Below are 26,848 nucleotides of genomic sequence, written 5' to 3' on the forward strand. Positions count from 1 at the left end.
TACATTATAAAACCCAAGTATCTTGGTGTAATTCTTTTAGGTGATCTTTGTGAATAGTCTACATTGTTCTCGTCCGTGATATACCACTGTGGATTAGAGTACAGCCCTCCAGATGGATTCTTGAGACCACAGACAACTGTGAAGAAAAACATGAAATATGTATTGGAGTCATATGGAAAATCTTTGAAACTTTTATTTAGTTCCTTTTTTTAGTTCGATATGTATGTGAAAAACAGATTTGGGAAGACTAGCTGAATAAAATTTTAACTAATATTAAAAATTATCTTTTTCACAAGTGTTAAGTCATTTCATCAGCTTCAGTAATATTTTACTTTCTACTCAACTATTGTGATTATACACAAACATTTAAAATACGTAAATTGTAAATAAGGAAAATGCTGAAACAAGTTCAGAACTAAACCCCTTCTGTCTTACTCTTAAAACATCAGATCCATATTTCTCAGTACCCCTGTGACAAGGAAAGGAAACTCAAAGCACTGAGGCTGATGCGCAAAGGCGGTAAGACGGCTGGAGGGAGATGCTGCACACTGGAGGTGGTATCATGCTTCTTGGCATTTGCTTCACATTTAATTGGAAATGCTAGGTGGGCTCTGTGTTATTTTTAATAGTTATTATTCTTATTATTTAGTATGTGTTCATAATACTAGTGTACATTATCCATTTTTAAACATTTCAACAAAACAAAATTATAGTCAAAATTTTATTATCTTGTGTGGAGTTAATTCCTTCTTTAGGATTCCCTGGATATTTTAGGCTGCAGCTCTGTAATTCAAAGAAAATGTAGGTGCAGCTTCCCAGTGAATCAGGACCATAGGGACAGTCATTTTTGATAATTTAGTCAGAGCAAAATGTTTGGCCTCTCTTACATGAAAAATTGGTTCTGGTTTGCCATGGCTATGTGCATGAGTCCTCAGAGGAAGAGTTCACCTCACACGATCAACCTCCTGGTAAAGCATTTTATTCCAGGAATGAAATGTTTCATCTTTTAAAGTTCATGAATACAGCAGTGAAGTAAAGAGACCATGTTTCCAAACAGAATTAAACCACATGTAAAAAACAAGGGGAATGTGCCAGACTGTCTTATGATCAAGTATTTATAGTAAAGCTATTAATGGAATAGTCACTACTGGGGAGTGGAGATCCTAAATATAAATGAAAATTCCGATGTGCTAATCCTTAACAGTGAAAACTTCAGTGCTGTCCTAGAGGATATCACAAAAGGTAAAACGTCTTTGGTATGTGATCAAACCTATTCTATGTTAAACCTGAAGTGTTCTTTTAAAGCCATTGAGATATTGCCTAATAAAATATACAGGGGCTTTCCCCCACTATTGCAGTTAAATGTTATATTATGAGAGCACATTTATTCCTATAACATGTTTATTTTTAATATTTACTAAAATACTTTTAGCATAATACTCACTGCATGTAGGAATGATATTCTTTTGAGTGAATGCTATAATCACTGAGAAAAACGCATAAGCTAAGTTTAAAATAGATCAGTATGAACATTTTCATAGTTACAATGGTACTGACTTAAGTTTTATGTGAAAACTTGTGTTTCCTGAGTAAGCTTTTAAGTAGATGGTTACTCATGGAAAATTTCTAATTTATGTTGAATCTGTGGCAGTTCAGAAAACTCTTTGGAGTTTTCGAAAAAATTGTAAATGAATATTTTGTGTTCTAAATTTTGCAATTTTTCATTTATCAATCCTATGATTTAGTTTTCTGAATTTCATTTATAATTTTTATTGGTTGATAATCTGTTTCCACAACTGGAAAAATATTTTTAATTCATTTTGACTTTAAAGTAAATCTGTCTGCATTCCACATGGATAATTACACCAGTGATGAAGACATCGATGATGACTTTGACACGCAGCTCATCATTCAGCAGAGTTTACAGGATAGTCACAAGCCAGGAACTGCACAGCAGTCACCTGAGGATGAGAGGTAATGGTATCTCTTTGGCAATGCATTATAGGTATTCAACAGTTGAGACTTTGTCATAAGCATGATGATAGTGTTATGACAAAAACAGAAGAGAGAGTCAGAACTCAAGGAGCTATCGTTTAAATAGTATCTACGAGACGATGTCTGACCAGACAGGAGAAATTAGAAAATAATTCAGAATTTAATTAGGCAGTAAAGAAAATAGTTGGAGGAGGTTAGTTACAAATACGGGTGAGGAGAGGCAGACTGGAAATCAAAAAGAAACAGAGGAGAATTTGAAGGGCTAGAAAACCCTAATGCATCAAGGAAATGTATAAATCCACCAAGACACCACAAGTTGTTGTCAGTCTTAGTGGGGTGGGTGGGATAGGGTAAAGTCTTGATTCAAATCAGAAGGAATAATTGTGTGAACTTAAACCCAGAAGAGACTACCCCTTGGGAAGGGTACAGATTCAGAGTTCTGATATGACAGCACTAGAAAAGGACTCCATGGACCCCTCTTCTTATTCTATCCCTTCCAACTTGTGGTAAGATGTGATGGCCACAACTGGAGAATTGCCCTGGATATTGCCTTTGGGTATCTGCAGCCAAGCACACCTAGTCAAATGCTGTCTGGCTGGTCAGCAGTTTCAAGCCCCCGAGTAGTTATCAGGGGTGATAAACCGTTTGCTTGGGATGGTGACCTCTATTTGCCTGCTGGAGGTAAAATGGGATAAATGTGTTTTAACTCCAAGAGATTTTAAAATTAAATGTAGAGATGTTGAAGTTTATCAAACCTACAGTTGGGTTTTTTTATTTTTTAAAGTAACACTCACTTGGAGTGATTGTGTGCCACACTTTTGAGCATTTCATAAATATTAACTCATTTAAATTTTAATTCTCATTACCTCTCTATGTGGTAGGTACTATTATTATCCCCACTTAGAGGTGAAGAAACTGAGGCATAGAGAAATTAAGCGACTAACCCAAAGTCACAGAGCTAGTAAGTAAAGAGCCAGACAGCCTGGCTTCAGAGTCTTTGTTCTTTATCACACTATTCCTACACTTTTGTGTTAAATTTAGAAACAATCTTTAAAATAATCTTTAAATAGTTAAAAGTTTTGTAAAGAAATTGGATTTCATTGGATTACCTGTTGTATTAACCTTGTGATTAACTTTGAAGTCATGATTTTACATTGAAAGGTAAAAGAGATTTTAATTAAGAGTATTGAAATGTTTCAAAGAAATTAAAATTGACTATAGTTATACATTTCAGTTATTAGATTTGAAAGAATTGTATGATACTTAGCAAAGTTTACTGATTTGATCAGGTACTTGAAGGAATTAGGAAACAAGCATATACTTGAGACAGGAGGAATAAAGCGCTCCCCCCCAACAGAAAGATGTCCAGTCCTAATCCCCAGAATTTATGACTATGTAACCTTATATGGCAATGGAGAATTAAGTTTGCAGATGGAATTAAGATTGCTGATGATAGGGAGATTATCCTAGGTTATCCAGACAGGCCCAGTGTAATCACAAGGGTCTTTAAATGTGGAAGAGAGAAGCAGAAGAAAGAGATCCTGAGAGATATCTGGGTAGAAGGACATGGCCCAACATTGTTAGCTTTGATGATGGAAGAAGGGGTCAATGAACTAAGAAATGCGGGTGGCCTCTAGAAGCTGGAAAATGCGAAGAAGTGGATTCTTCCGTAGAGCCTTCAGAAGGAACACAACACTACAAACACATTGACCTTGGTCCAGTAAGACCCATTCTGTACTCCTGAACTGCAGAACATAATAAATTTGTCTTGTTTTAAGCCACTCAGTGTGTGGTAATTTCACACAGCTGTTATAGAAAACTAATACAATGCTAAATCAATAAGTACAGTTTTAAATGTTTAAGAGAATTTGGTTGACCAGATTGTAAGCAGGACAGATTGTCTAAGGGAATTTATTTTCTTCAAGCTAGATTCATTGAATAATCAAAAGAAAAATGGAAAGGTGATAATTGTTATTTACTAGATTTAAAAAATAATGTAAGATCCATAAACTGTTCTTTCTTTCTTTATTTTTTAATTTTATTTTATTTTTAAACTTTACATAATTGCATTAGTTTTGCCAAATATCAAAATGAATCCATAAACTGTTCTTTAAAACTTTAAATATTTTAATAAAAATATTACTTAAAAAAACTGCTAATAGTGTTTTTTGAGCACAGGTTCTGACCATGAATATTTTTTTTAAATCTTACACCACGATTATTTACTTTTTTAAAAAAATAATTTTTGCTAAACTCAGTGACACTATAGAGTGGTGATTTAAATTTTAATGTGATAATATGACATTTCTGTCCTAGACAGCTTTGATTCAGTTCAGCAAGTATCGATTGAGGGCCAACTGTGATCTGGGTTCTCACAGTTCTTGCCCTAAAGAAACTGATGAGGAAGACATATGAGAGAGGAGTTTCTTTGGAGCACATAAAGGGTTTATACTACGTTTTGACGTATTTCTATTATGCCTCAGTTATGGCCTCATTATAAGTTTACTCCTGGTTAACTACTATTGCCTTTACCCTTTCCTTTTGCTTTATATCCTTTTTTCCTCAGTTTTGGAATTTCACATGTATTTTTTTCCCCTGCAGCTTTTTGAGTGCTTACTATAAGAAGATAGTTGAAACAATAGAGACAGTTAAGTACTCTTCTTATTCTATCCCCTTCAACTTGTGGTAAGATGTGATGGTGACAACTAGCAGCATGTTCCCTCTGAGTTCAGGAGCCTAGAAACAGGGTCTCCCAAATGCCGAACACTGTGGAGTCCACCGCTGGTTGTCAGGAGTCTGGTATGGGCTTTCCTGAGAGAAACTACTTCAGCACAACTTAGCAAAGAGCTCCTGGGCTCCTTGGTGAACAGAACTGTTTTCTGTATGTAATAAGATGACAGGTATTCACAGACCCAGGTGATATGGAATGCTAGATGAAAGATCTTACTGCTTATCTCCCTGCATGTGTGTTAGTCGCCTAGTCATGTCTGACCTTTTGTGACCCCATGGACTATAGACTGCCAGGCTCCTCTGTCCATGGAATTTTCCAGGCAAGAATACTGGGGTGGGTTGGCATTTCCTTCTTCAGGGGATCTTCTGTACCCAGGGATCGAACACAGATTTCCTGCATTGCAGGCGAATTCTTTATTGTCTGAGCCACCAGGGAAGCCCTGATTTGCCCTATGCGATTTACATTTGTCTTTCATAAAAGGCGGTGCCAGAATTTCATTCTCTCATGCACTAACCTTGATGATGGAATTCAGAAGCGGTATGGGCTGCCTTGTACGTGTGCCAAATGTGAATATGTCCTCATTTGACATACTAATAGGTAAGGAAGATGTATTGTCACAGTTGACCAAGTACCATTCAGCTTTTGATGAAGCAGATGAGATAGGCTGGCTTCCTCTCCATAAGGCTGCAGTACAATTAAATAAGAACATTTTGGAAATCACCCTGAAAGGTAAACTCCCTTTACAACTCTTCTTTGATGCTTCTGAGAAATAAGTTTAAAATTTATTTTCATATTTTAATCTCTGTGGTCTAATTGGATTTATTTCAGCCTCAAAACTCAGTGTGTGGGAGCAAACCACCCACAATGGTGAGACGCCACTGTTTTTGGCTGTCAGTAATTGCCTCTTAGAAAACGTGAGTTTTCTCCTTCTCAATGGCTGCAATCCAAATACCAAGAATGTTGAAGGCAATTCACCTCTTCTTACAGGTAAAGTAACACCTTGGCTCTGGAGAACAGTCTGTGGCCTGTGTCTCCTCTAGACCCAGGGGCTTCACAGGCAGTCTTTGGGTGCATAGTTGCAGCACTGTCACTAGTCCCAGCTGACCACATGTGGTATCTGACTCCCAAGAAGCTTTGTATAGACTGGCTTGCGAGGTGAGGCAAAGTGTCTGCCCAGTTATGAGCTGGTTGTTTGCCTGATACCCCAGTTGAACAAGTTAATCTTGGCATAAGAAATATAGAAGAGGAGCAGAGTAGGAAGAAGCAGCCAGTGTTTGGGTAAAGTCGGCAGATTAAATATGAATGACTAATTTTGCTGCCTCCTGAGTCTTCAGGAGAAGTACAGTTCATTAAATGTTTTAAAGGGTTAAGATACAGAAGAATGGGAAGACTGGAAGAGGAGACAAGAGTAACATGATTTTTAAAAATCAGAAGAGCAGATAGATCAATGATTAATAAGTGACAAGAAAGCCAAATCTTAAATTGGAGTGGGGAAAGCCAAAAACCAGGGCAGTTGTATCAAAAGGCCTGAAAACTGTTGGCTATAGTTAACTCCTGGAACACAGGGATGAACAACAGCAGCTAAAATAGAAAGTTTGATTGAAAACTACTAAGAAACCAGTACTCAGGTATCTAGATTACTTCTCCCAATCTACCCTGCTGGGTCAGATTCATCCCCCATCCCCCACCCCAGCAAAATTTTGGAGGTTTATTCTCTGAATAGTGTAAGCAAAGGTTCTCAGGACTGGAGATTATTAGGCAAGGGCAGGAATACTGGATTTGAAACACTGGAGGAATTAAGCAAACACCAGTTGAGATCCCCCAGCTCTCCTCCACCAAATTCTAGAAAGCTGGCAGCTAGAACTTCACCCTCCAAGAGAAGGCTTCTCTGATTAGCTCAAGGAGAAAGAACTAAAAATAGTGAAATTGGAGGTTGCCCAACAACTGGCCCAGGCATATCAACCTTCAGTTAAGTCAGTGTTTAGAATTTCCAGTCAGATTTTTAGTTTCCAATTCTTAATCATGAGCAGATATCCAAGGACTATCTGAGAAAGGTCTCCAACAAGCAAAGATAAACAACTTGGAAGAAACAGATTATTTAGGGAAAATAAAATGTAAGGGAAAGTTATCATTAATTTTCTCAGAAAAATCAATGAAAGTTAATAAAATATCAGGATACTACTAAAAAAAGAACAAATAACATTCTTGAAAATTAAAAATATGGTAGAAATTTTAAAAAATGCTGTAAGATAAAGTTATGTAAGCTTTATCTCACATAACTGAAGAAAAGAAATGAAAAATAGGAAAGAAAAATAACTAAGAGAACTAGGATGACCTTTGAAGAAGGGCAACATGTGAATAACAGAAATAGTAGAAAGAGCACACAAGGTGGCAGTATGCCATCAATGAAACAGGTCAAGAGAGCGACTTCCTAAAACAAAGGACATGTGTTTCTAGAATGAAAGGGCACAAAGTGCCAACTCCATGATTTAAAAAAGACTCAATACCCTTGGGTACGCCATATTTCTAGTCTTAGAGCAATTATAGCTCTATATATCGGAGAAGGCAATGGCACCCCACTCCAGTACTCTTGCCTGGAAAATCCCATGGACGGAGGAACCTGGTGGGCTGCAGTCCATGGTTGCTAAGAGTTGGATGCGACTGAGCGACTTCACTTTCACTTTTCACTTTCATGCATCGGAGAAGGAAATGGCAACCCACTCCAGTGCTCTTGCCTGGAGAATCCCAGGGATGGGAGAGCCTGGTAGGCTGCTGTCTACGGGGTCGCACAGAGTTGGACACGACTGAAGCGACTTAGCAGCAGCTCTTTATATGGCACATTATAAATGGTGGTGAGCAGGATTCATCCTGATTCAGTGTCTGACACCTATCAAGATTCCTCAGACACAGTTGGTGCCAACAATTAGTGAATGGATAAATTAAATTCTAGAATCTTAAAGGACTAAAGATTATCATCCAAATGTGAATTAACAGCATAAATGCATAAATACCAGTTAGAGAATTTGGTTTACAAAGTGTGAGGTTAAAAATTATTTCCTAATTATAGCTTTTTTTGTTTTTCTTTATGTAAAGCAACTACAAACATTCCTGGGGCTGTACTGGATACTTAAGTTCCTATTTTCTTGAGAACATAAAGATGATATATGAAAACCTTGTTTTTCAGCCCATAAGTAGCCAATAGACAATGAATAATTGGTCATGACTTAAAAGCAAGTAGCCCATATTGATTAAAACACTATTAATATTACTTAATATGTGCCTTATTTTTTTCCTAAGCACAAATTGTTGGCACATGGAGGGCAGGTAGGAAGAACTCCTTAAGAAGCCTGAGGGAAACTAGCTGATCAGATACTCTGGCCTGAATTTCCTGTTGAACATGACGCCTCCCTCACTTCCAATTTCCCAGCTGTTCTACAGGACTCCTATGATATGGCCTCCTTGCTGATCAGCCATGGAGCCAATGTCAATCTGTTGTGTTCCAACAAGAGGACAGCGCTCCACGAAGCAGCCAAGCTGGGCAGACGGGACATAGTGGCACTCCTGCTGGCTTCCGGGGCATACCCTGACCCACAGAGCTCCTACGGATTCACTCCTCTTGCTCTTGCTGCCCAAAGCGGACACACTGAAATCATGGAACTCTTACTGCAGAAAGGCAAGATTTTTCTATACAGTCAGCACACTTTTACTACAGGGTAACATGGCCAAAGTGTTCTCCTCTTCACTGAGAGCTTCAAAGTAATAGAAGTTAACATTTCATTTAAGCTTCATATTTCATGAAAGTACATGTTAATACATTAGCTACTGAAAAAAACCTAATATAGGGATTGAATACTTCTTACTTGCTCTGAAGTAGATTCCCTGAAATTTCTAGGCTGCAGTTTACTCTTCTACTTAATGTTCCCTGACCATGTTAAGAGGATGGTTGCTTTCTGTTTAATTTTTGTGTGTGACTGTACTTTTTTAGATTCATAGAATGAAAGACTTCACAAAATCCTTTATATGTTTTCTCTGCTTGAGCTAAGTGATGAGGCAGTCCAATTTGTTACCAGATGAATTATTAGGAAATTCTTCCTGATTTTTTCTTTTTGAGTCCTAGTTCTCTCTAGTAATAAACAAACTGAGTGAAGGGGAAAGAAGGCAACTTACATATGTTGACTACTTTCTCAACACCAGGTATTAAGCTGCTTATTTTATCTCAGACAATCTTCCGCAAACCCTGTGAGGCAGGCATTATTCTCATTTTACCCTTGAGAAAAGTGAGGCTCGACAATGGTACCGGTTGCACGACTTCCCTTCAACACATTGTCTCCTGCCACCGGTGCTGTAGCTATGGACATCTTAGATCTTGGTTTAACTCGCAGAGACCCTGGCTCAGAGAACTTTGGCATTTACTGTCTTTGAGGAGACCCCCCCATTGATGACACTGTGAGACGAAGCAGTTTATTATCTAAAGCTTTTGTTCAAAGAAGCAAATCTTTCCCAAGATTTCATTAAGTTCCAATATTAGAATTATCTTCTTTATTCTCCTCCCCATTTGTGTCCAGAAGCCTTATTTCTTTCTCTAACAACAGATGGTCCTGGTTTCCAATTTTCTAGACTGCACAGAACAACTTTCTGCTTTTTCAGTTCAGTTCAGCCACTCAGTCGTGTCCGACTCTTTGTGATCCCATGAATCGCAGCACGCCAGGCCTCCCTGTCCATCACCAACTCCCGGAGTTCACTCAGACTCACGTCCATCGAGTCAGTGATGCCATCCAGCCATCTCATCCTCTGTTGTCCCCTTCTCCTCTTGCCCCCAATCCCTGCCAGCATCAGAGTCTTTTCCAAGGAGTCAACTCTTCGCATGAGGTGGCCAAAGTACTGGAGTTTCAGCTTCAGCATCATACCCTCCAAAGAAATCCCAGGGCTGATCTCCTTCAGAATGGACTGGTTGGATCTCCTTGCAGTCCAAGGGACACTCAAGAGTCTTCTCCAATACCACAGTTCAAAAGCATCAATTCTTCGGCGCTCAGCTTTCTTCACAGTCCAACTCTCACATCCATACATGACCACTGGAAAAACCATAGCCTTGACTAGATGGACCTTTGTTGGCAAAGTAATGTCTCTGCTTTTGAATATGCTGTCTAGGTTGGTCATAACTTTCCTTCCAAGGAGTAAGCGTCTTTTAATTTCATGGCTGCAGTCACCATGTGCAGTGATTTTGGAGCCCAAAAAATAAAGTCATACACTGTTTCCCCATCTATTTGCCATGAAGTGATGGGACCAGATGCCATGATCTTAGTTTTCTGAATGTTGAGCTTTAAGACAACTTTTTCACTCTCCACTTTCACTTTCATCAAGAGGCTCTTTAGTTACTTTTCACTTTCTGCCATAAGGGTGGTGTCATCTGCTATGTGAGGTTATTGATATTTCTCCCGGCAATCTTGATTCCAGCTTGTGCTTCTTCCAGCCCAGCATTTCTCATGATGTACTCTGCATATAATTTAAATAAGCAGGGTGACAATATACAGCCTTGACGTACTCCTTTTCCTATTTGGAACCAGTCTGTTGTTCCATGTCCAGTCCCAACTGTTGCTTCCTGACCTGCATATAGGTTTCTCAAGAGGCAGGTCAAGTGGTCTGGTATTCCCATCTCTTGAAGAATTTTCCACAGTTTATTGTGATCCACACAGTCAAAGGCTTTGGCATAGTCAATAAAGCAGAAATAGATGTTTCTCTGGAACTCTCTTGCTTTTTCCATGATCCAGCGGATGTTGGCAATTTGATCTCTGGTTCCTCTGCCCTTTCAAAAACCAGCTTGAACATCAGGAAGTTCATGATTCATATGTTGCTGAAGCCTGGCTTGGAGAATTTTGAGCATTACTTTACTAGCATGTGAGATGAGTGCAATTGTGCGGTAGTTTGAGCATTCTTTGGCATTGCCTTTCTTTGGGATTGGAATGAAAACTGACCTTTTCCAGTCCTGTGGCCACTGCTGAGTTTTCCAAATTTGCTGGCATAGTGAGTGCAGCACTTTCACAGCATCATCTTTCAGGATTTGAAATAGCTCAACTGGAATTCCATCACCTCCACTAGCTTTATTCACAGTGATGCTTTCTAAGGCCCACTTGACTTCACATTCCAGGATGTCTGGCTCTAGGTCAGTGATCACACCATCGTGATTATCTGAGTTGTGAAGATCTTTTTTGTACAGTTCTTCTGTGTATTCTTGTCACTTCTTCTTAATATCTTCTGCTTCTGTTAGGTCCATACCATTTCTGTCCTTTATTGAGCCCATCTTCACATGAAATGTTCCCTTGCTATCTCTAATTTTCTTGAAGAGATCTCTAGTCTTTCCCATTCTGTTGTTTTCCTCTATTTCTTTGCATTGATTGCTGAGGAAGGCTTTCTTATCTCTTCTTGCTATTCTTTGGAACTCTGCATTCAGATGCTTATATCTTTCCTTTTCTCCTTTGTTTTTCGCTTCTTTTCTTTTCACAGCTATTTCTAAGGCCTCCTCAGACAGCCATTTTGCTTTTTTGCGTTTCTTTTCCATGGGGATGGTCTTGATCCCTGTCTCCTGTACAATGTCACGAACCTCATTCCATAGTTCATCAGGCACTCTATCTATCAGATCTAGTCCTGTAAATCTATTTCTCACTTCCACTGTATAGTCATAAGGGATTTGATTTAGGTCATACCTGAATGGTCTAGTGGTTTTCCCTACTTTCTTCAATTTCAGTCTAAATTTGGCAATAAGGAGTTCATGATCTGAGCCAGTCAGGTCTTGTTTTTGCTGATTGTATAGAGCTTCTCCATCTTTGGCTGCAAAGAATATAATCAATCTGATTTCGGTGTTGACCATCTGGTGATGTCCATGTGTAGAGTCTTCTCTTGTGTTGTTGGAAGAGGGTGTTTGCTATGACCAGTGCATTTTCTTGGCAAAACTCTATTAGTCTTTGCCTTGCTTCATTCCGTATTCCAAGGCCAAATTTGCCTGTTACTCCAGGTGTTTCTTGACTTCCTACTTTTGCATTCCAGTCAAGGTCTTGTAGGTCTTCACAGAACTGTTCAACTTCAGCTTCTGCTTTTTAGACTTACCTAAATCCTTCCTATCATATAAGGAGAGGCTAGTTCCCAATCAATGGCCATAAAACATTTCAAGTAAAATGTTATGAGTGCTGTCAGAGATGGCTCAGGTCATTAGCTGGAAAAACAAAGTAAACACTGGATCCTTCATCTGCAACCTTTTGTGTAGATCATTGATTAAAATATAAAGAAACAAGAGAAGCAACAGATTTTAAATCCTTAACCTTAAACAAACAAACAAACCAGTATGGGTTGACCTCAGTGAGGGGGCGTCTCCCTTAGGTAAAGCCCCTTTACAGTCATTTGCACATGGCTACTAAATAACAGAGCCAGGCTTTGACCCCACAACTGTCTCATTCCAAATCACATTAGCTTACCACCCTGCATTGCTAGACTGGTAACACAGCATCATCATAGATATAGGCCCCGGGTCTGGTCCACCTGGCATGAATCCTGACTATCTTGCTGACTAGTTGTGCATCTCTGGTGAAGTAATTTAATCTCAATGAAGCTGAGTGTCTTCATCTTTAAAATGAAGATGTTAGCATCTACCTCCTAGGGTTGTTGTGAAGTTTAGAAATTACTGTATACATAAAGGAACTAGTGCATAGTGAGTACTCATTACATGGGGACTTATTAGACACTTCTTAAAGCATTCTAGAACTGGGGTTCTGGAGCAGCCACTTTATATTCTAATGATTATGGAGTCCACACTAAATTAAAGTCACCATGGTTTTTTTTTACATGAGCTGTGAAGGGGACCAGAGTGTCCTCCTTTTCTTTTGTCCATTCGAATGCTACTCTTTGTTGAAAGCCCATTTTACTCAGAGGCCTTCCAAAACTGACCCAAAATTCATCTCTCCTTCCTTCACATCCTAGTCCCACTTACAGCCCCAGCCCTGAGATCTTCAAGAAGACAGCCTGTGTCTATACTCTTATTCCCCACACCATTCACAGAGCACTTAACTTACAGGGTACTGTACTATATACCCTTTTAACTATCAGCAGTCTCCAACTTCAACTAAGAACAGCTAGTGTCTCTTAGTATGCACAGTCTCCTAGAAACAAATTAAAACAGAACAAATATCCCTTTCCACCATAAGATCTTCATTAGATTCATGGTGACATAGTTCAACAGGATGGTTAGTGCCATCTTATATGTGTGTTATGAGGTAAGCAAGCATTTGTATGCAGGTCTGAAAATAAAACCTATAAAATTATTTCTCCTGGGATTCTTAAATTAGAAACATGTAGCTTATAAAATTACTCTGAAAGCCAACACGTGTATTTATACTTGAGAATACTTAAGCAATACAGTGAAAAGACTCTTTGCATACCATCATTCTTTTTCCTCCTAGGAGCTAATGCTCTTGGTCAGGCCTCTGACTCTTCTTCCATCTTACTTGAAGCTGCTAGTGGAGGAAATCCAGACTCTGTGACTCTCTTGCTAGAGTATGGAGCTGATGCCAACGTCCCTAAGAATTCAGGTCACCTGCCCATTCATGTAGCAGCTGACAGAGGTCACTTGTTGTAAGTTCAACCACACTATTGCTAATAGAAATAGTAATAGCTATGGGATTGGGGGGGGGTGGTTTCTGGGAACTTGATATTCTTCATCTCTGATCCTCCAACTTCAACACCCCTTTTTAAATTAAGAAACTCTTGACCAGCTAGGAATTGGTAAATTCAGATATCCTCTGTAGCCACTGAAGAGACATAAAACTATCTTATTATCAGGTCACTTGGCAATGCAGGGAGCCTTGTGTCTCACTGGGATAATTCTGAATTTTTTATTTAGACCTGTAACTTTACCTGGTATCAGAGATTTTGCATGCAGGAACTATGCCTTGTTTTTTGTTTTTTTTTTTTTTTTTGGTTGGGGTGTCTAAATATTACCTGATACTGATACCACCCAGTGCTAGTATAAAGCAAGTACAAACAGGTCAATGCTGCATCTTAACAAAAAAATTTTAGTGCACTTTGAAATTCTGTCTCAGAGCTCTGAAGATTTTGGTTCCCGTTACTGATTTTGCTGCCATTAAGCGGAGTGGCATCAGTCCAATTCACTGTGCAGCAGCAGGAGCACACCCCAAATGTCTGGAACTTCTCATCCAGGCGGGATTTGATGTGAATTTCATGCTCGATCAGAGAATCCGCAAACACTACGATGACCACAGGAAGTCGGCTCTGTATTTCGCTGTATCAAATGGTGACGTCTCTTCAGTTAAGCTGCTTCTGAGTGCTGGAGCTTTGCCTAATCAAGACCCAGTTAACTGCCTCCAGATAGCCCTCAGGATGGGCAATTACGAGCTGGTAAGTCTGCTGCTACGGCACGGGGCGAACGTTAATTACTTCTGCAGAGTCAACCCTTTACATTTCCCATCGGCACTGCAATACACACTGAAAGACGAAGTCATGCTCAGGATGCTGCTGAATTACGGGTATGACACAGAGCGATGCTTTGATTGTCCTCATGGAGACAAAGCTCATCCTTTCTATGCTTTTGAAGGCTGGACGTCTACAGTTATCAAAGATACAATGGTAAGTACACACCACAGCAGCTGTCACCCGTGTCGTTACTATTGGTGGCCCTGAACTACAGCAACAGATACAATTCCATTCTTCCCAGAAGCTCTGGTTGGAAAGATTTTAATATGATAAATATATGATAAACCTGATGACAGAAAGATGAAAAAAGTACAGAAACAGTTTGGAGGAAAAAGTGATTTAACTCTACTCAGGGGATTTCACAAATGAAGCAACATCTGCACAAGGTTGTGAAGAACGATTGCAGCCTTACATGATCGCAGTTATGCTTTTGCTTTGAAGAAGTGAGTTATCTAGCTAGAATATTTCTGGGTTCCCTGTACTCTAGGTTTTTGACTCTAAACCATTTGATTAATGATTTTCTTTTCTGTTACTTTCTGGTGAAAAAAGAATCCCAGTAAATGTTGCTGACTTCCCTCTTCTTGAGACATTTTTCTCTTTGCTTTCATCACACCAGTCTCCTACTTTCCCCCTGCCTAACTGGTCACTTCTGTTTTCCCCAACTTGAGCCTTTCCCCTGATTTTTCAAATAGCTGCCACCCTTCAGGCCTCATCTCAAGTGCTACCTCTTCAGAGGCCCTTCCCTACCGATCTTATTTAAGGTAGTTCTGCTTCCTAATCATTCTCTTTAATGCTTTTATAAACTTTTACCAGTTTATAAAGTTTTATAAACTTTTACCAGTTTCTGAAATTCTTTAATATTTTACTGATTATCTGCCTTCCCTACAAATACATGAATGTAAGCTTTTGTTCACCACCTTCATCAGCTTACAGATCTATGCTCAGGTAGATGTACTATAAATACTTGAATTCATATTGTTAAAATCTGAAAATATAATGAAAAAAATCTTTGGATCAATTCTGAAAAATAAAAAACAAATATTTTAATATTGTATGTTACTTTTAAGTTATAATTAATGAATGACTTGGTTAATTTAGGTAATATGTCATCTTGTATGGCTTCCTGAATTTTCATATAGTATTATTTGCCTTCTTACATGGGCATCTTATCTTGTCTGCTGCTGCTAAGTCGCTTCAGTCATGTCCGACTCTGTGCGACCCCAGAGACGGCAGCCCATCAGGCTCCACCGTCCCTGGGATTCTCCAGGCAAGAACACTGGAGTGGGTTGCCATTTCCTTCTCCAATGCATGAAAGTGAAAAGTTAAAGTGAAGTCGCTCAGTCATGTCCGACTCTTAGCGACCCCACGGACTGCAGCCTACCAGGCTCCTCTGTCCATGGGATTTTCCAGGCAAGAGTACTGGAGTGGGGTGCCATTGCCTTCTCCGCTTATCTTGTCTAAGGACATGTAAATCACATAAAGGTAGAAACTATCTTACACTTCAAGTATCAGGGTGGGACTATGTTATGAATGATAGAAAACCCCAAATAAAGGTGGCTCTAATAAGATGGCTTATTCCCCTTTCATAAAATAAAGGCAAATGTAAATAGTGTTCTAACTGGACAGTTCCATGATTCACAGGAGAAACCCACACCCACACTGCAATGAGCAGGATGACTGGCAGGAAGGAGTGCACGCTTTGCTCTTCTGTAACATTCTGGGAGTTGCTCACACTTCCACTGACATCCCATTGGCTAGGACAGTCAGGTGGCCACATCTAGATGCAAGTGAAGCTGGAAATGTAATCTTTATTCCAGACAGCAGTGTGGGCAAACAAAGGGGTAATAAATATTATCTAACAGTCTCTTTTAAATCCTCATTGTATCTTACAAAGTTCAGGAGAGTTAGTAGTAAATATTTTTCCCAATGATCCCCTAGAAGAGCAAATGGCAACCCAATCCAGTATTCTTGCCTGGAGAAACCCAGGAACAGAGGAGCCTGGAGGGCTATAGTGCATAGGTTTGCAAAGAGTTGGACACAACTGAAATGACTTAGCACGCATGTATGCATTTTTCCCAATGTTAAGAGTCAAGAGATATTTTCTTGTTCGACACCTTCGTTTGTAAACGAAGAACCTGAAACCTTTGGTTTCTGACTCTGAGTGTAGTGTTCTTTTGATGACTATGTTAAAACACAGATACGTAAGTTTTTCATTTACTTTCATGGTTCTGATTTTCTTCCTCAGTTCTGTGAAGTAATAACTTTGTCGTGGCTGCAGCATCTCTCTGGGAAGGTTGTTCGAGTGATGCTTGATTATGTTGACCAAGTTAGGATCTGTTCAAAGTTGAAAGCTGTGCTCCAAAAACAGGGCCTCTGGTCAGAAATCCATTTTATCTTGAGTAAGTTTCTTTCTTGAACATTCTTACCAAAAAATACTAATTGAACTCTTGTTTTGCAGAACATTGTTCTCTTCAGTTAAAAGCTTGACCTGAAGAAACCAAGAAAAAGACTATTCCTACCAAAAAAATGTTATTGTATATACTTAATGTGTACTTATTAACCATTTCCCAATAGATGAAATCTGTTACATAATTATTTATTATATAGGCAGATAATAATTTTCTTTTGATCCCATGGAACACCATAGAGACAGGAATTAAAAACTATGAAATGGGGCTTCCCTGATAGTCCAGTGGTTAAGAATCAGCTTGCCATTGCAGGGGACATGGGTTCAATCCCTGGTCAGGGAACAAAGAACCCACATGCCGATATACCGCAACTACTGTGCTACAACAAAATAAAGATCCTGATAGGTGCAAAAAAGACTCAATGCAAGCAAATAAATATTTTTTTAAAAAACCAACTATGAAATGGCACTAAAAACAGGGATGAGAAAATGCTAAGATCTAAGACTCTAAAGGATAGTAAATGACCCTTCAAACAAAACTGTAGCACCTAAGTCAAACTAAGAAGAATTTCTTTTATCTAATTTCCCCCCAGAGTCTTTAGTTTTTAGCCTGACCCCGAGGGGCAGGACAGGGGGTTAATACATGTAGATGTAGGAGCTTTAGGTCTCACAGGCCAGACCTACAATTGATGCCAGTCTTTGGAATCTAACATGACGTGGTCTGAAACCATAGCTACAAGATTTGCAATGAGAAGTGAAAAGCTACTTCCCAATTTGGTCACAACAAAGGAAAATCTTGGTGGCTTAAGTATAAAATACATTGGCTAAGATCACTGAAAAATCAATCAATTCTTATTCCTTTTGGATAATGTGCCTCTTTTGCATTTTAGCAAACCCTCGCTCTCTTAAACATTTGTGCCGCCTCAAGATCCGGAAGTGTATGGGACGTTTACGTCTGCGCTGCCCCGTCTTCATGTCATTTCTTCCATTACCCAATCGTCTAAAGGCATATGTACTTTACAAAGAATACGACCTTTATGAACAAGGAATTTTCACAGGAACCTGGTAATCAAACTATTCTGGATGAAAAGGTACAGATCTGCAGATGTCTTTCTTAAAATTTGACTTGTATTTCTCACTTTACCTGGCGACTAAAATCTCAATGCAGTCTAGGTTCTTCAGAGAGTCACTCTGAACATAGCCTCTCAATAGATGGCTAGCATTCTGAAAGGCAGTTTTATAAAAATAAAACCCAAAGTAAAAATTTCAACTAAGATTATCAGTTCTAATGCTATATTGATCTTACATTAAATGTATGAATTCATATTTTTATATGCCCAAAATAATAAATGCTACCTTTGATCAGATCAGATCAGATCAGTCGCTCAGTCGTGTGCGACTCTTTGCGACCCCATGAATCGCAGCATGCCAGGCCTCCCTGTCCATCACCAACTCCCGGAGTTCACTCAGACTCACGTCCATTGAGTCAGTGATGCCATCCAGCCATCTCATCCTCTGTCGTCCCCTTCTCCTCCTGCCCCCAATCCCTCCCAGCATCAGAGTCTTTTCCAATGAGTCAACTCTTCGCATGAGGTGGCCAAATAATTCAAGATAATTCTTAATAGTAATACTTTTTATAGAGAAATACATATATAAAACGCCTTAGTGACTACAATGAATAAAGTATTGACCCAAGTACATGATCCTAGAAATTAGCTGTTCCTGTACAGAAGTCCCAAGACCAGCTTAGTGTCTGTTTATGTGTAGAGTGCAGTACTGAGGTAATTCAGCTGAAAGAGAATCTTCAATTGCAGTTTCATCATTAATGGGATACATGTATTCCTTCTTTCCACAAAACCCTGGCTAGGCGTTACCATTTATTGGTTCATGTGATCACTGGAATAAAAACTAAAAGTGTTTTCAAATGGATGATGGTTTATGATTTCTACACTGAGTCCAGTCCCATAGACAGAGAGGAGTGGCTCACTGGTAAAAGCAGTTATAGATATTAGTTTACAATTTTGTTTCTGTATATTCTGTGTTGCATTTAAATACAGGTTTCTGGATGTGGAAGTGAGGAAAGAAACTGAGAAGACATTCATTCAGCCGCACCTGTGTAACATCATATGGCACATCAACACAGAGGACAGAGGGGCACGATTAAGGCCACAGGCCCAGTCAGTTATAGCTTGATGTTTATGTGTTCAGTCTTAGCATACATTTTTTTTTTTTTTTTTGGCATAATACAGTCCTTCTTACGGAAACTGAAGCAGTATGATTTCCTTCTGATGTAGGGATTCATGGCTATATAGACTATTTCAGTAAGTACAGACTTAAAATTACTTTTATAATATAGTTTTCACATAGAAAATTTGCAAAACTAGCTGGCATGAATAGTTTTTTTATTTTTTTAATCAAAGTGTGGTGTCTGTTTATAAATGAGTGCTAGATTATATGTATGTTCATATACAAATATATTTAGGATATACATGCATCTAGATAAATTATATAATTCTAAAGTTAATTTCATCTACTCCCTGGACCTCCTACGAATGTATACATTTCATAAAATTCAAAACAAATTAAAACAGAAACTGCCAGTAGAACAGAACTTGGTGAATGTTATAGGGAACCACAGAGAGCACAGCGGATGTATTTTCATTAGTATTACAACTACAGGCCCAGCCCACATAAGCTGGCATACACAATAACCTGGTCCTTTAAACTACAGGAATTCCTTTGAATAGGACCAAGCACAGCAAGTATACACTGTAACATGTCTAGGGTAATTACTGAAAAGTCCAGGAAAAAAGTCACTAGATTTGATACTATTTCCCCATGAGTGACATTTTTCCCCCATTTTAGTTGTTATGGGATTGCAATAGAGTTAGATGTGTAGTAGTATCATAAAAGATTAAGAAAAAGTCCATTTGTTTTATAAGCATCATTTGAAATTACTCGGAGCAATAAAATTCAGAGTATATACCAGATATTTCATACAAAAAAGACTATAAAAAATCATGGACTTTATTATACATTAAAAATCTCCTAACAGCATATTTCCTGAAGCCTTATCAGGAATACTTATTTTGACATAATGAAAAAATAAGTTCTCCACTCCACATGTATACCACCATTACATAAAGTCAGGTTCTTCAAACTTAATTCTAAAGAGAAATGTAGCGTAATTTTTAATTGCATATACACGATTAATAGTATCAGTGAAATAAGAATTAACCAATTCACTTACATTACAAAATCACCAAATATACAAAGCGGTTTTGCACATTAGTTATAACTTACTCCCCGGTTCTCATATTAACCTAAGTAAATTACATATGAGTACAGCCACAAGAGATTAGTTAAAAAGTATAATATAGTTCCAGTTTCAATTTTTTATGTAGTATTAATTACTATGGAAGAAAAAAAAATCTCATGAAAGAAGAGTAAGCCAAACTTGCTAAAAATAAAGTCAAAGACTTGCTTGCTACAATCAGTGTGTTTGAATATTTAAAGTACAGTTTGAATGCTTCGGAGACTGTTATCAAAGTCAATGTTAATATTTTAATTTTATTAATTTGGGTGACAGATTTTGCAAAACATAGGCTCTTAGTCTGTCAGCATGTGTAAGAGGATTCAACTCAAATACTTGCAGTTCCTATACATAACTCAAAAGGAACTCAGATGCCTTTACCACACATGATTACATGTGACATAGAATGGTATAAACACCCCAATATCCTTTTCTCAAGCATAAAAGTAACATAAATTTACAACCTCTATACTGTGGAATCTGAGAATTCTTTTGAAATTAAACCCAAGGAAATTGAAATTAAACACATGACTATAATCATTATAGTCGTGGCAAAAACTAGACTGGGGACTACGTTCAAGATAACAGTTTCAGTTCCTTGTTGGCAAGTTTTCTCAATTTTACAAGGGGGAAGGAATAATTAGTTTGCTATCTATTGACTTCATTACCATAGTTATAAAAGTACGGTTGACACAGGAAGCACGAGTGCCTAGCAGAATTAGGTAGACTTAATTTCTTTCCTTTTAAAGAATCCGTTTTGTTAATGTCTAAAAACCATTAAATGCAAGTTTGAATCTGAGAAAGATATCCCAAAATCTAATGCTGTTACCACCAAGAGCATCCAAAAGCTTGAAGGGATTTCAAAGGGGAACAAAGATCAACTTGAATGAATGAAATGAAGTCGCTCAGTCATGTCCGACTCTTTATGATCCCATGGACTGTAGCCCACCAGGCTCCTCGGTCCATGGGATTTTCCAGGCATGAATTCTGGAGTGGGTTGCCATTTCCTTCTCCAGAGGACCTTCCCGACCCAGGGATCGAACCCGGGTCTCCCGCATTGTAGGCAGACGCTTTACTGTCCAAGCTACCAGGGAAGCCAAAAATCCATGGGGAGCCTTCTTTAAACAGAACATAGAATTTATTAAAGTTGATGCTTAAGTATCTGCCATAATGGAATAGTTCACATGGTTCTACAGCAATGAAACAGAAGTTGAATCATCTAACATTGTTAAGCCCACACATGACTTCTGATTGGCATTGGAATGCGCTCTGGTCTGACCTACGGGCATGAGTGTGTTATTGTAGAAATTCCTAACAAGATTATGACTTAAGAAAAGCCACAAGTTTGTCCAGCATGCCTAAGTCTCAGTACCTTTACCTTTCATCTACATTTTGCCCGAGAGCGCTCACCAAGGGCAACGCTTTGCTACCATGCAAAGCACCAGCCTGGTTAACCCTGTCTCCTGATGCTGACCACCTTCCTTGCATGGTGGCTGACAAGTTACACCTGAACTAAGTGAGGTGGCAACCTTATAGTATAAACAAAAGACTTACTGAGACAAAAAGCTTACTAATCCTCAAAAACGTCTTAAAAGCAGGATGTGCCATGGCTAACCAAATGCTGATCACAGAAGAAATTTCAATTTATACAAAAAGGAATGATGCACAAACTACTGTGAAAGCATTCCCTTTAGCAAGGACAAAATAAACTCTTTTCAAAAAGTATTCCGTAAATTTCTACTTTTTTACTGTATGTTTTGGTAACATAAGGCTTCAAAATAATGATTATTAAGTAATCATTATTCCCATTTGGTACATGGCTAAAAAAAACACCACAATCCTATATATAATTATCTATTCCATTCCTACAGAAAACAGTGTATATACATTGTGAAACAGCTGAGAACTATATGCCATTTCTGAATCAGAACTAAGAAGAAAAAAACTATATGTCAAATAACAAAAGGCTTTTTTCCTTGTAAAATTAGTGGCTAATCTCTTGAAAATTTTAAATATATGACTATGTAAAATATTTTATTCAATATATTTAACGTGGCTATATGTACTTTTACATGTGAAACACAGGAACATAATTTCTATCAGCAATGTTAAAAATCCGAGTTAAAAAAAAAAAATCAAGTTCTGTCATAGAATTAGGCAGTAGAGAAGTGTCATTTTAACCTTGGCACCAGGTTAAAATCCTTCCTGGGTTGACTCTCCTCGACCAAGCACTCAATTGCTTTTCAGGCTTTCATGGAATTAGACCTTTTACTATACTCATCTAAAGAGGATAAGTATTTACAATAATTAGTGCAAATTATTCTCTGCTCACATATTATTTGCCTACACGGATATAAAGTGGTGATCAGTATTTTATAAAAACATGGAATTATGAAAATACTGTGGGTATCAGTCTGAAATTTAAAAGATTACATTTTTAAACTAAATTCTAGGAATCTTTACTTTAAGCAGGAAACATAATTGCTATAGAACTTCTTTCTAAATGTCCCTTGATTTTCAATAAAAATTATTTCACACAATGCATAAAATACAATGTATTTATCCTGTAACAATCTTTACATGTTAAATCCTAATCTAAAACTTATTTGAACAAAAAAAAATTCCCTTTAGTAAATTCCAAAATCTTATTTTAACCATTACTGCTCTGCAGCAATAATTCAAGTCCCAACCTGAGAACTAAGAATGTGATAATAAATGCCAAGGGCTGTAGCAATCTTGAAATGAAAACACTTAAGCTTCTTTCCCACTGGCATCAGGTATAGTCCATCAGAGAAATGCGAGCAATCCAAGAAAACGCCCTGAAATCTACAGTACCACCTGCCACAATTTGAAACTTTAAGTCTAAAACCTCTACTTTGTAAAAGTCCTATTGCACATTGTTAAAATATTGGCAAACTTGAAAAATCTTCTATATAAGGATTTTAAACCTATTCAGTCAAAAGCTTCCTCACTGCCAGCAAAATGTTCCTAATGAAAGAGAGGGAGCATATCCATGAATATCTGAAGCTGAAGAATAAATGATTTCTTATGGTCATAGCCAATTACGATGCAAGGTAATAAGTTCACAATTGGAAGGAAGAAAAGGCTTGAGCAACTGTAATTCCTCAGCAATCTACTTCAGGGATATGAACAGGTTTCTTTCAGACATGTGGAATTTAAAGTTACTGCATAGTATATTACTTCTCAGGGGAAAAAAAATCAACGCAAACCTAAGTTATCAAGGTCAATATTAGTTTAAAAAATGAAGTTAAAGAAGCAAATACAAATTTTAGTCTCCTTGATAGTTCAACATTGTTGTTACCTTGTGCCATTCTACCACAGAAATTGTCAACAAATTCCAAGGGGGGAGAACTATCAACCAAAAAGCAAGGATAAGTTTATGCTTCTGACTCTCTCTTCTTTCCTTCTTCTCCCAAATCACTCTCTTCTGACTGGCTACTGCTAAGGACAACGAACTGCCCCTCGCTACTGGCTTGGTTTGGTCTACTGGAAGCAGCTATCAACCGACTTTGTTCTTCTAAGTCCTATTGGAAAAGACAGAAAAGAAACTGAGTTAATTTATATGCAATCAAATGGAAAACTAAGCAGTTAAATACATACTTGAGAACAACTTCCATACTTTTGTCATAAATATGTATGCATAATTCTGGCAACTTACTGAAAACAAAGACTACACACACCAATGTTAACGCCGAAGTATATTTTGACACCATTCCAGAAATCCTATCAAAGTCAACATTTTATCATCTGCATTTTTACAGTTAACAACTTACATTCAGGCCATTATTATCTCTCACTATAAACTAGAGAAAGTATATACAGACATACATACTTTAACTACCCTTGATGAAAGCCATACATATCTCCTCTCAAAAAACCAGCTTTGAGGAGACAACCTTCCAACCTTCACTGGAATATTAGTTTGTTTGCTAAATAGCAAGTCACACTAGAAGAGGGTGACAGAGGATGCGATGGTTGGATGGCATCACTGACTTAATGGACATGAGTTTGAGCAAACTCCGGGAGATAGTGAAGGACAGGGAAGCCAGGCATGCTGTAGTCTGTGAGGTTGCAGAGAGTGGGACATGACTTAGCGACTGAACAACAAGAAGTCACACTACATGTCAATATAACTATAATGTAAACATTGTATCAGAAGACAGATGTCAGGAATTCCCTGGTGGTCCAGTGGTTGGGACTCTGCGCTCTCACAGCTGAGGGCCCGCCGGGTTCATTCATGGTGGGGGAACTAAGATCCCACAAGCCGAGCAGTGAAGCCAAGAAGACAGATGTCATCCTTTTCTGCTATGCTGTGAATCATGTTTATGACGTAGCTAAGCGAGTGGAAATGGAAACTTCACTTGAAAATTCCAATATGAAAGTCACAGTGCTGAATTAAGGAAACTCTCTGTAAACATCATACCTGGTCAGAGAAGATCTAGACATTAAGACTGCATACCTTCTCAATTTGTTTTTGTTTACTGAGTTCTTTCTGTTGCTTCTCTTTTACTCTCTCTATTTCTTTTTGTTTTTCTGATGCCCTGCGATCCTGAAGAATAGATGAATACAACTGATGAATTAAATATGCAATAACTAACTTTTCAATTAATATTACCTTTGTAACCTTTCAAATTATTATTTGCATTTATATGAGAAAGCACACCAAAAATTTACATCCTAATGTTAGCCATTTATCCAAATTCTAAATGCTATATATCAGCAATAGCATCTATTGTTAACTTTGTATAGCAAAATCATTTTTATTTACTTGTTAATATGAAAGCTCTTATATTACTTGAGTTAATATTCTTGGATAATTAAGTATCTTAGATTCTTACCAGTTCTGCATGCAATGCTATCTGTTTTGCCAATCCAACAGAATCACAAATCTAAAGGGGGAAAATGTAAGAAAAACTCAGACAGTTCATACATCAAAGTGATAATTTCAAGTATCCAAATGGCTGATATAACTAGTTTCATAACTCATTATAATACACTTTTTCAAACAAAAGTTGATTTAAGAATGTTCCAGCCCCAAAACCAAGCCTCTGTGTATTTTCTTCAGTCTGTGAGCTCCTACCATTGGCTCTCACATTTTTCAAGTCCCTCACTTCTTATTATCTCAGATTCATCACTAAGATGGTAAAGCCGCAAAGAACAAAGCAAGCAGCTACTGCTGCTATTCTAAGCTGGAGATGTTTGGAAATGGCTGATTATGGGAATATTTTGGATTCCCAAGACAAGTTAATGAAGCCAGAAGATTGCAACAGCTCTCAATGGCCAGGAAGACACAGGTCTGTGGAGTCAGATAGCCTAACCCATCAGCTCAGCTCTCTTCAAAACAATAGGCTTTGGTGAAGCAACTCAGTTGGACTAGACAAAGTTTGGGAGTTTTATCCAGAAATCTTAGTAAGAACTTTGACACATATTTCACAATAGAAACACATTTTGAAAAGCCAAGTACCTTTTCACCCTCGTTGTTTGATTCAAATATGTAACAGACTGATGACAAGTTGCTTTCACTTCTCCCTCCTGATGTCCGAAGAACAAATCCAAAAAGCCTCTTATTTTCCTGATGTGTAGCATACAGAACTACATTGGGTAATGGAAACTGCACAGAAAACATCAGAAGCAAACGTGAGATTTTTTCAGACCATTGTAACAGCACTTCTATATATGACAAACTCACGTACTTAGTTATTAAATAGCATAAACAGAACATTAGAGTCAATCATTTTTCTTAACAGAATGGTAATTCAAGAACAAACAATCTCACATTTGGTTTGGATTGCCAAGAACATTAAAAGGTTGTCGAATACTGAATTCATTAGTCATTTACACGTTTTACAAAGTCAAATTCAGTAATAAATATGGTCTCTGTTATTAAATGATTAAGCAAGCACACACCTGCAGCTATTTCAAACTAGATAATTATAAAATAAACTCAACCATGCTGGCCTTTTAATTCTTTAATTTGTTAGTTTCTTTGTTAGTCACTCAGTCGTGTCCAACTCTTTGTGACCCCATGGACTGTGTAGCCCACTAGGCTCCTCTGTCCATGGGATTTTCCAGGCAAGGATACTGGAGAGGGTTGCCAGTTCCTTCTCAGGGGATCTTTCTGACCCAGGGATCTTCCTGACCCAGGGATCTTCCTGATCCAGGGATCAAATCCAGATCTCCCGCACTGTAGGCAGATGCTTTACTATCTGAGCTACCTTCTTTAGTGTATGCTATATGCTCCCTAACTGACGGATAAATATAAATACTAAATGTCACACCAGACTGCACTGATTCTTTCAACTACATGGAATGTTACAACTTTTTTTGGAGAGATGGCCATAAACTCAATTATAACCACCTAAAAATCAATCATAATTCATGCTTCCATATCCAAATATACAGAATCAGGATTATCAGATGTAAGATGTGTATATGTACAAAGACACTTAAAGCTTTAAACATGCAGAACTCACCGTGAGCCTTGTAACTTGTGTCTGTGGATCAATTAACCTATAAATAAATAAATAAAATTTAGGGGAAAAATGTTAATTATGCTAAAATTATGTAAATATTTTTCCCCACAGTTTTTTGAGGGACAGGTTACTACTTACTTTAAACAATCACAAGTGACTAATAAATGTGATTCTGTCATACGAAAGATGTTATGGATGGCTCGGGCAGCTAAAATTTGGCGCATTGTTTCATAAACAACATCTGGATTGTCATCTGATTTCACCTCCATAGAACCAAGGAATCGGACAATAAACAACTGATGAAGAATAGACTCTACAACAAAACAAGGTACATTATGTAATTTTAAATCCCACATTTCTTTTCCTAGGGAATTAAATACAATGCCTTCTTTAGGTTTTCCAGTGAAATATTCACTCTAGCAGAAGCACTC

General features: G+C 37.9%; 2 protein-coding genes across 5 annotated transcripts in view; one reads left to right on the plus strand and one right to left on the minus strand.

Moving 5' to 3' along the window:
- Positions 1-428: 428 nt before the first annotated feature.
- On the plus strand, positions 429-26,667 carry ASB14 (ankyrin repeat and SOCS box containing 14). 4 transcript variants are annotated; one of them, XR_003105579.3, is made up of 12 exons: positions 429-1,242; positions 1,833-1,974; positions 4,597-4,643; positions 5,324-5,455; positions 5,555-5,713; positions 8,154-8,399; positions 13,174-13,345; positions 13,813-14,356; positions 16,449-16,602; positions 17,501-17,701; positions 18,668-18,931; positions 26,529-26,667. XR_003105579.3 is itself a non-coding variant. In XM_006071715.4 (11 exons), the coding sequence occupies exons 2-10, from the start codon at positions 1,853-1,855 to the stop codon at positions 17,677-17,679; spliced, it is 1,755 nt and encodes a 584-aa protein (XP_006071777.2). In that variant the 5' UTR covers positions 429-1,256; positions 1,833-1,852; the 3' UTR covers positions 17,680-17,701; positions 18,668-23,133. The 4 variants fall into 4 exon arrangements, 3 of the variants coding, with proteins under 3 accessions (XP_006071777.2, XP_006071776.2, XP_006071779.2); XM_006071715.4 differs by lacking the exon at positions 26,529-26,667 and having other exon boundaries at positions 429-1,256; positions 18,668-23,133; XM_006071714.4 differs by lacking the exon at positions 26,529-26,667 and having other exon boundaries at positions 18,668-23,133.
- The window catches only part of APPL1 (adaptor protein, phosphotyrosine interacting with PH domain and leucine zipper 1), a 34,526-nt gene continuing 27,294 nt past the window's right edge, over positions 19,617-26,848 (minus strand). Inside the window, exons 17-22 of the mRNA XM_006071718.4 lie at positions 26,556-26,730; positions 26,418-26,454; positions 25,409-25,555; positions 24,783-24,833; positions 24,404-24,493; positions 19,617-23,468 (exon numbers count right to left, since the gene is read on the minus strand). Of these exons, the coding sequence (XP_006071780.3) occupies positions 23,322-23,468; positions 24,404-24,493; positions 24,783-24,833; positions 25,409-25,555; positions 26,418-26,454; positions 26,556-26,730 (647 nt within the window). The 3' untranslated portion in view covers positions 19,617-23,321. The remainder of the gene's footprint in view (positions 23,469-24,403; positions 24,494-24,782; positions 24,834-25,408; positions 25,556-26,417; positions 26,455-26,555; positions 26,731-26,848) is intronic.

Source organism: Bubalus bubalis, chromosome 21 (assembly GCF_019923935.1).
Source record: "Bubalus bubalis isolate 160015118507 breed Murrah chromosome 21, NDDB_SH_1, whole genome shotgun sequence".
Taxonomy (NCBI): Eukaryota; Metazoa; Chordata; class Mammalia; order Artiodactyla; family Bovidae; genus Bubalus; species Bubalus bubalis.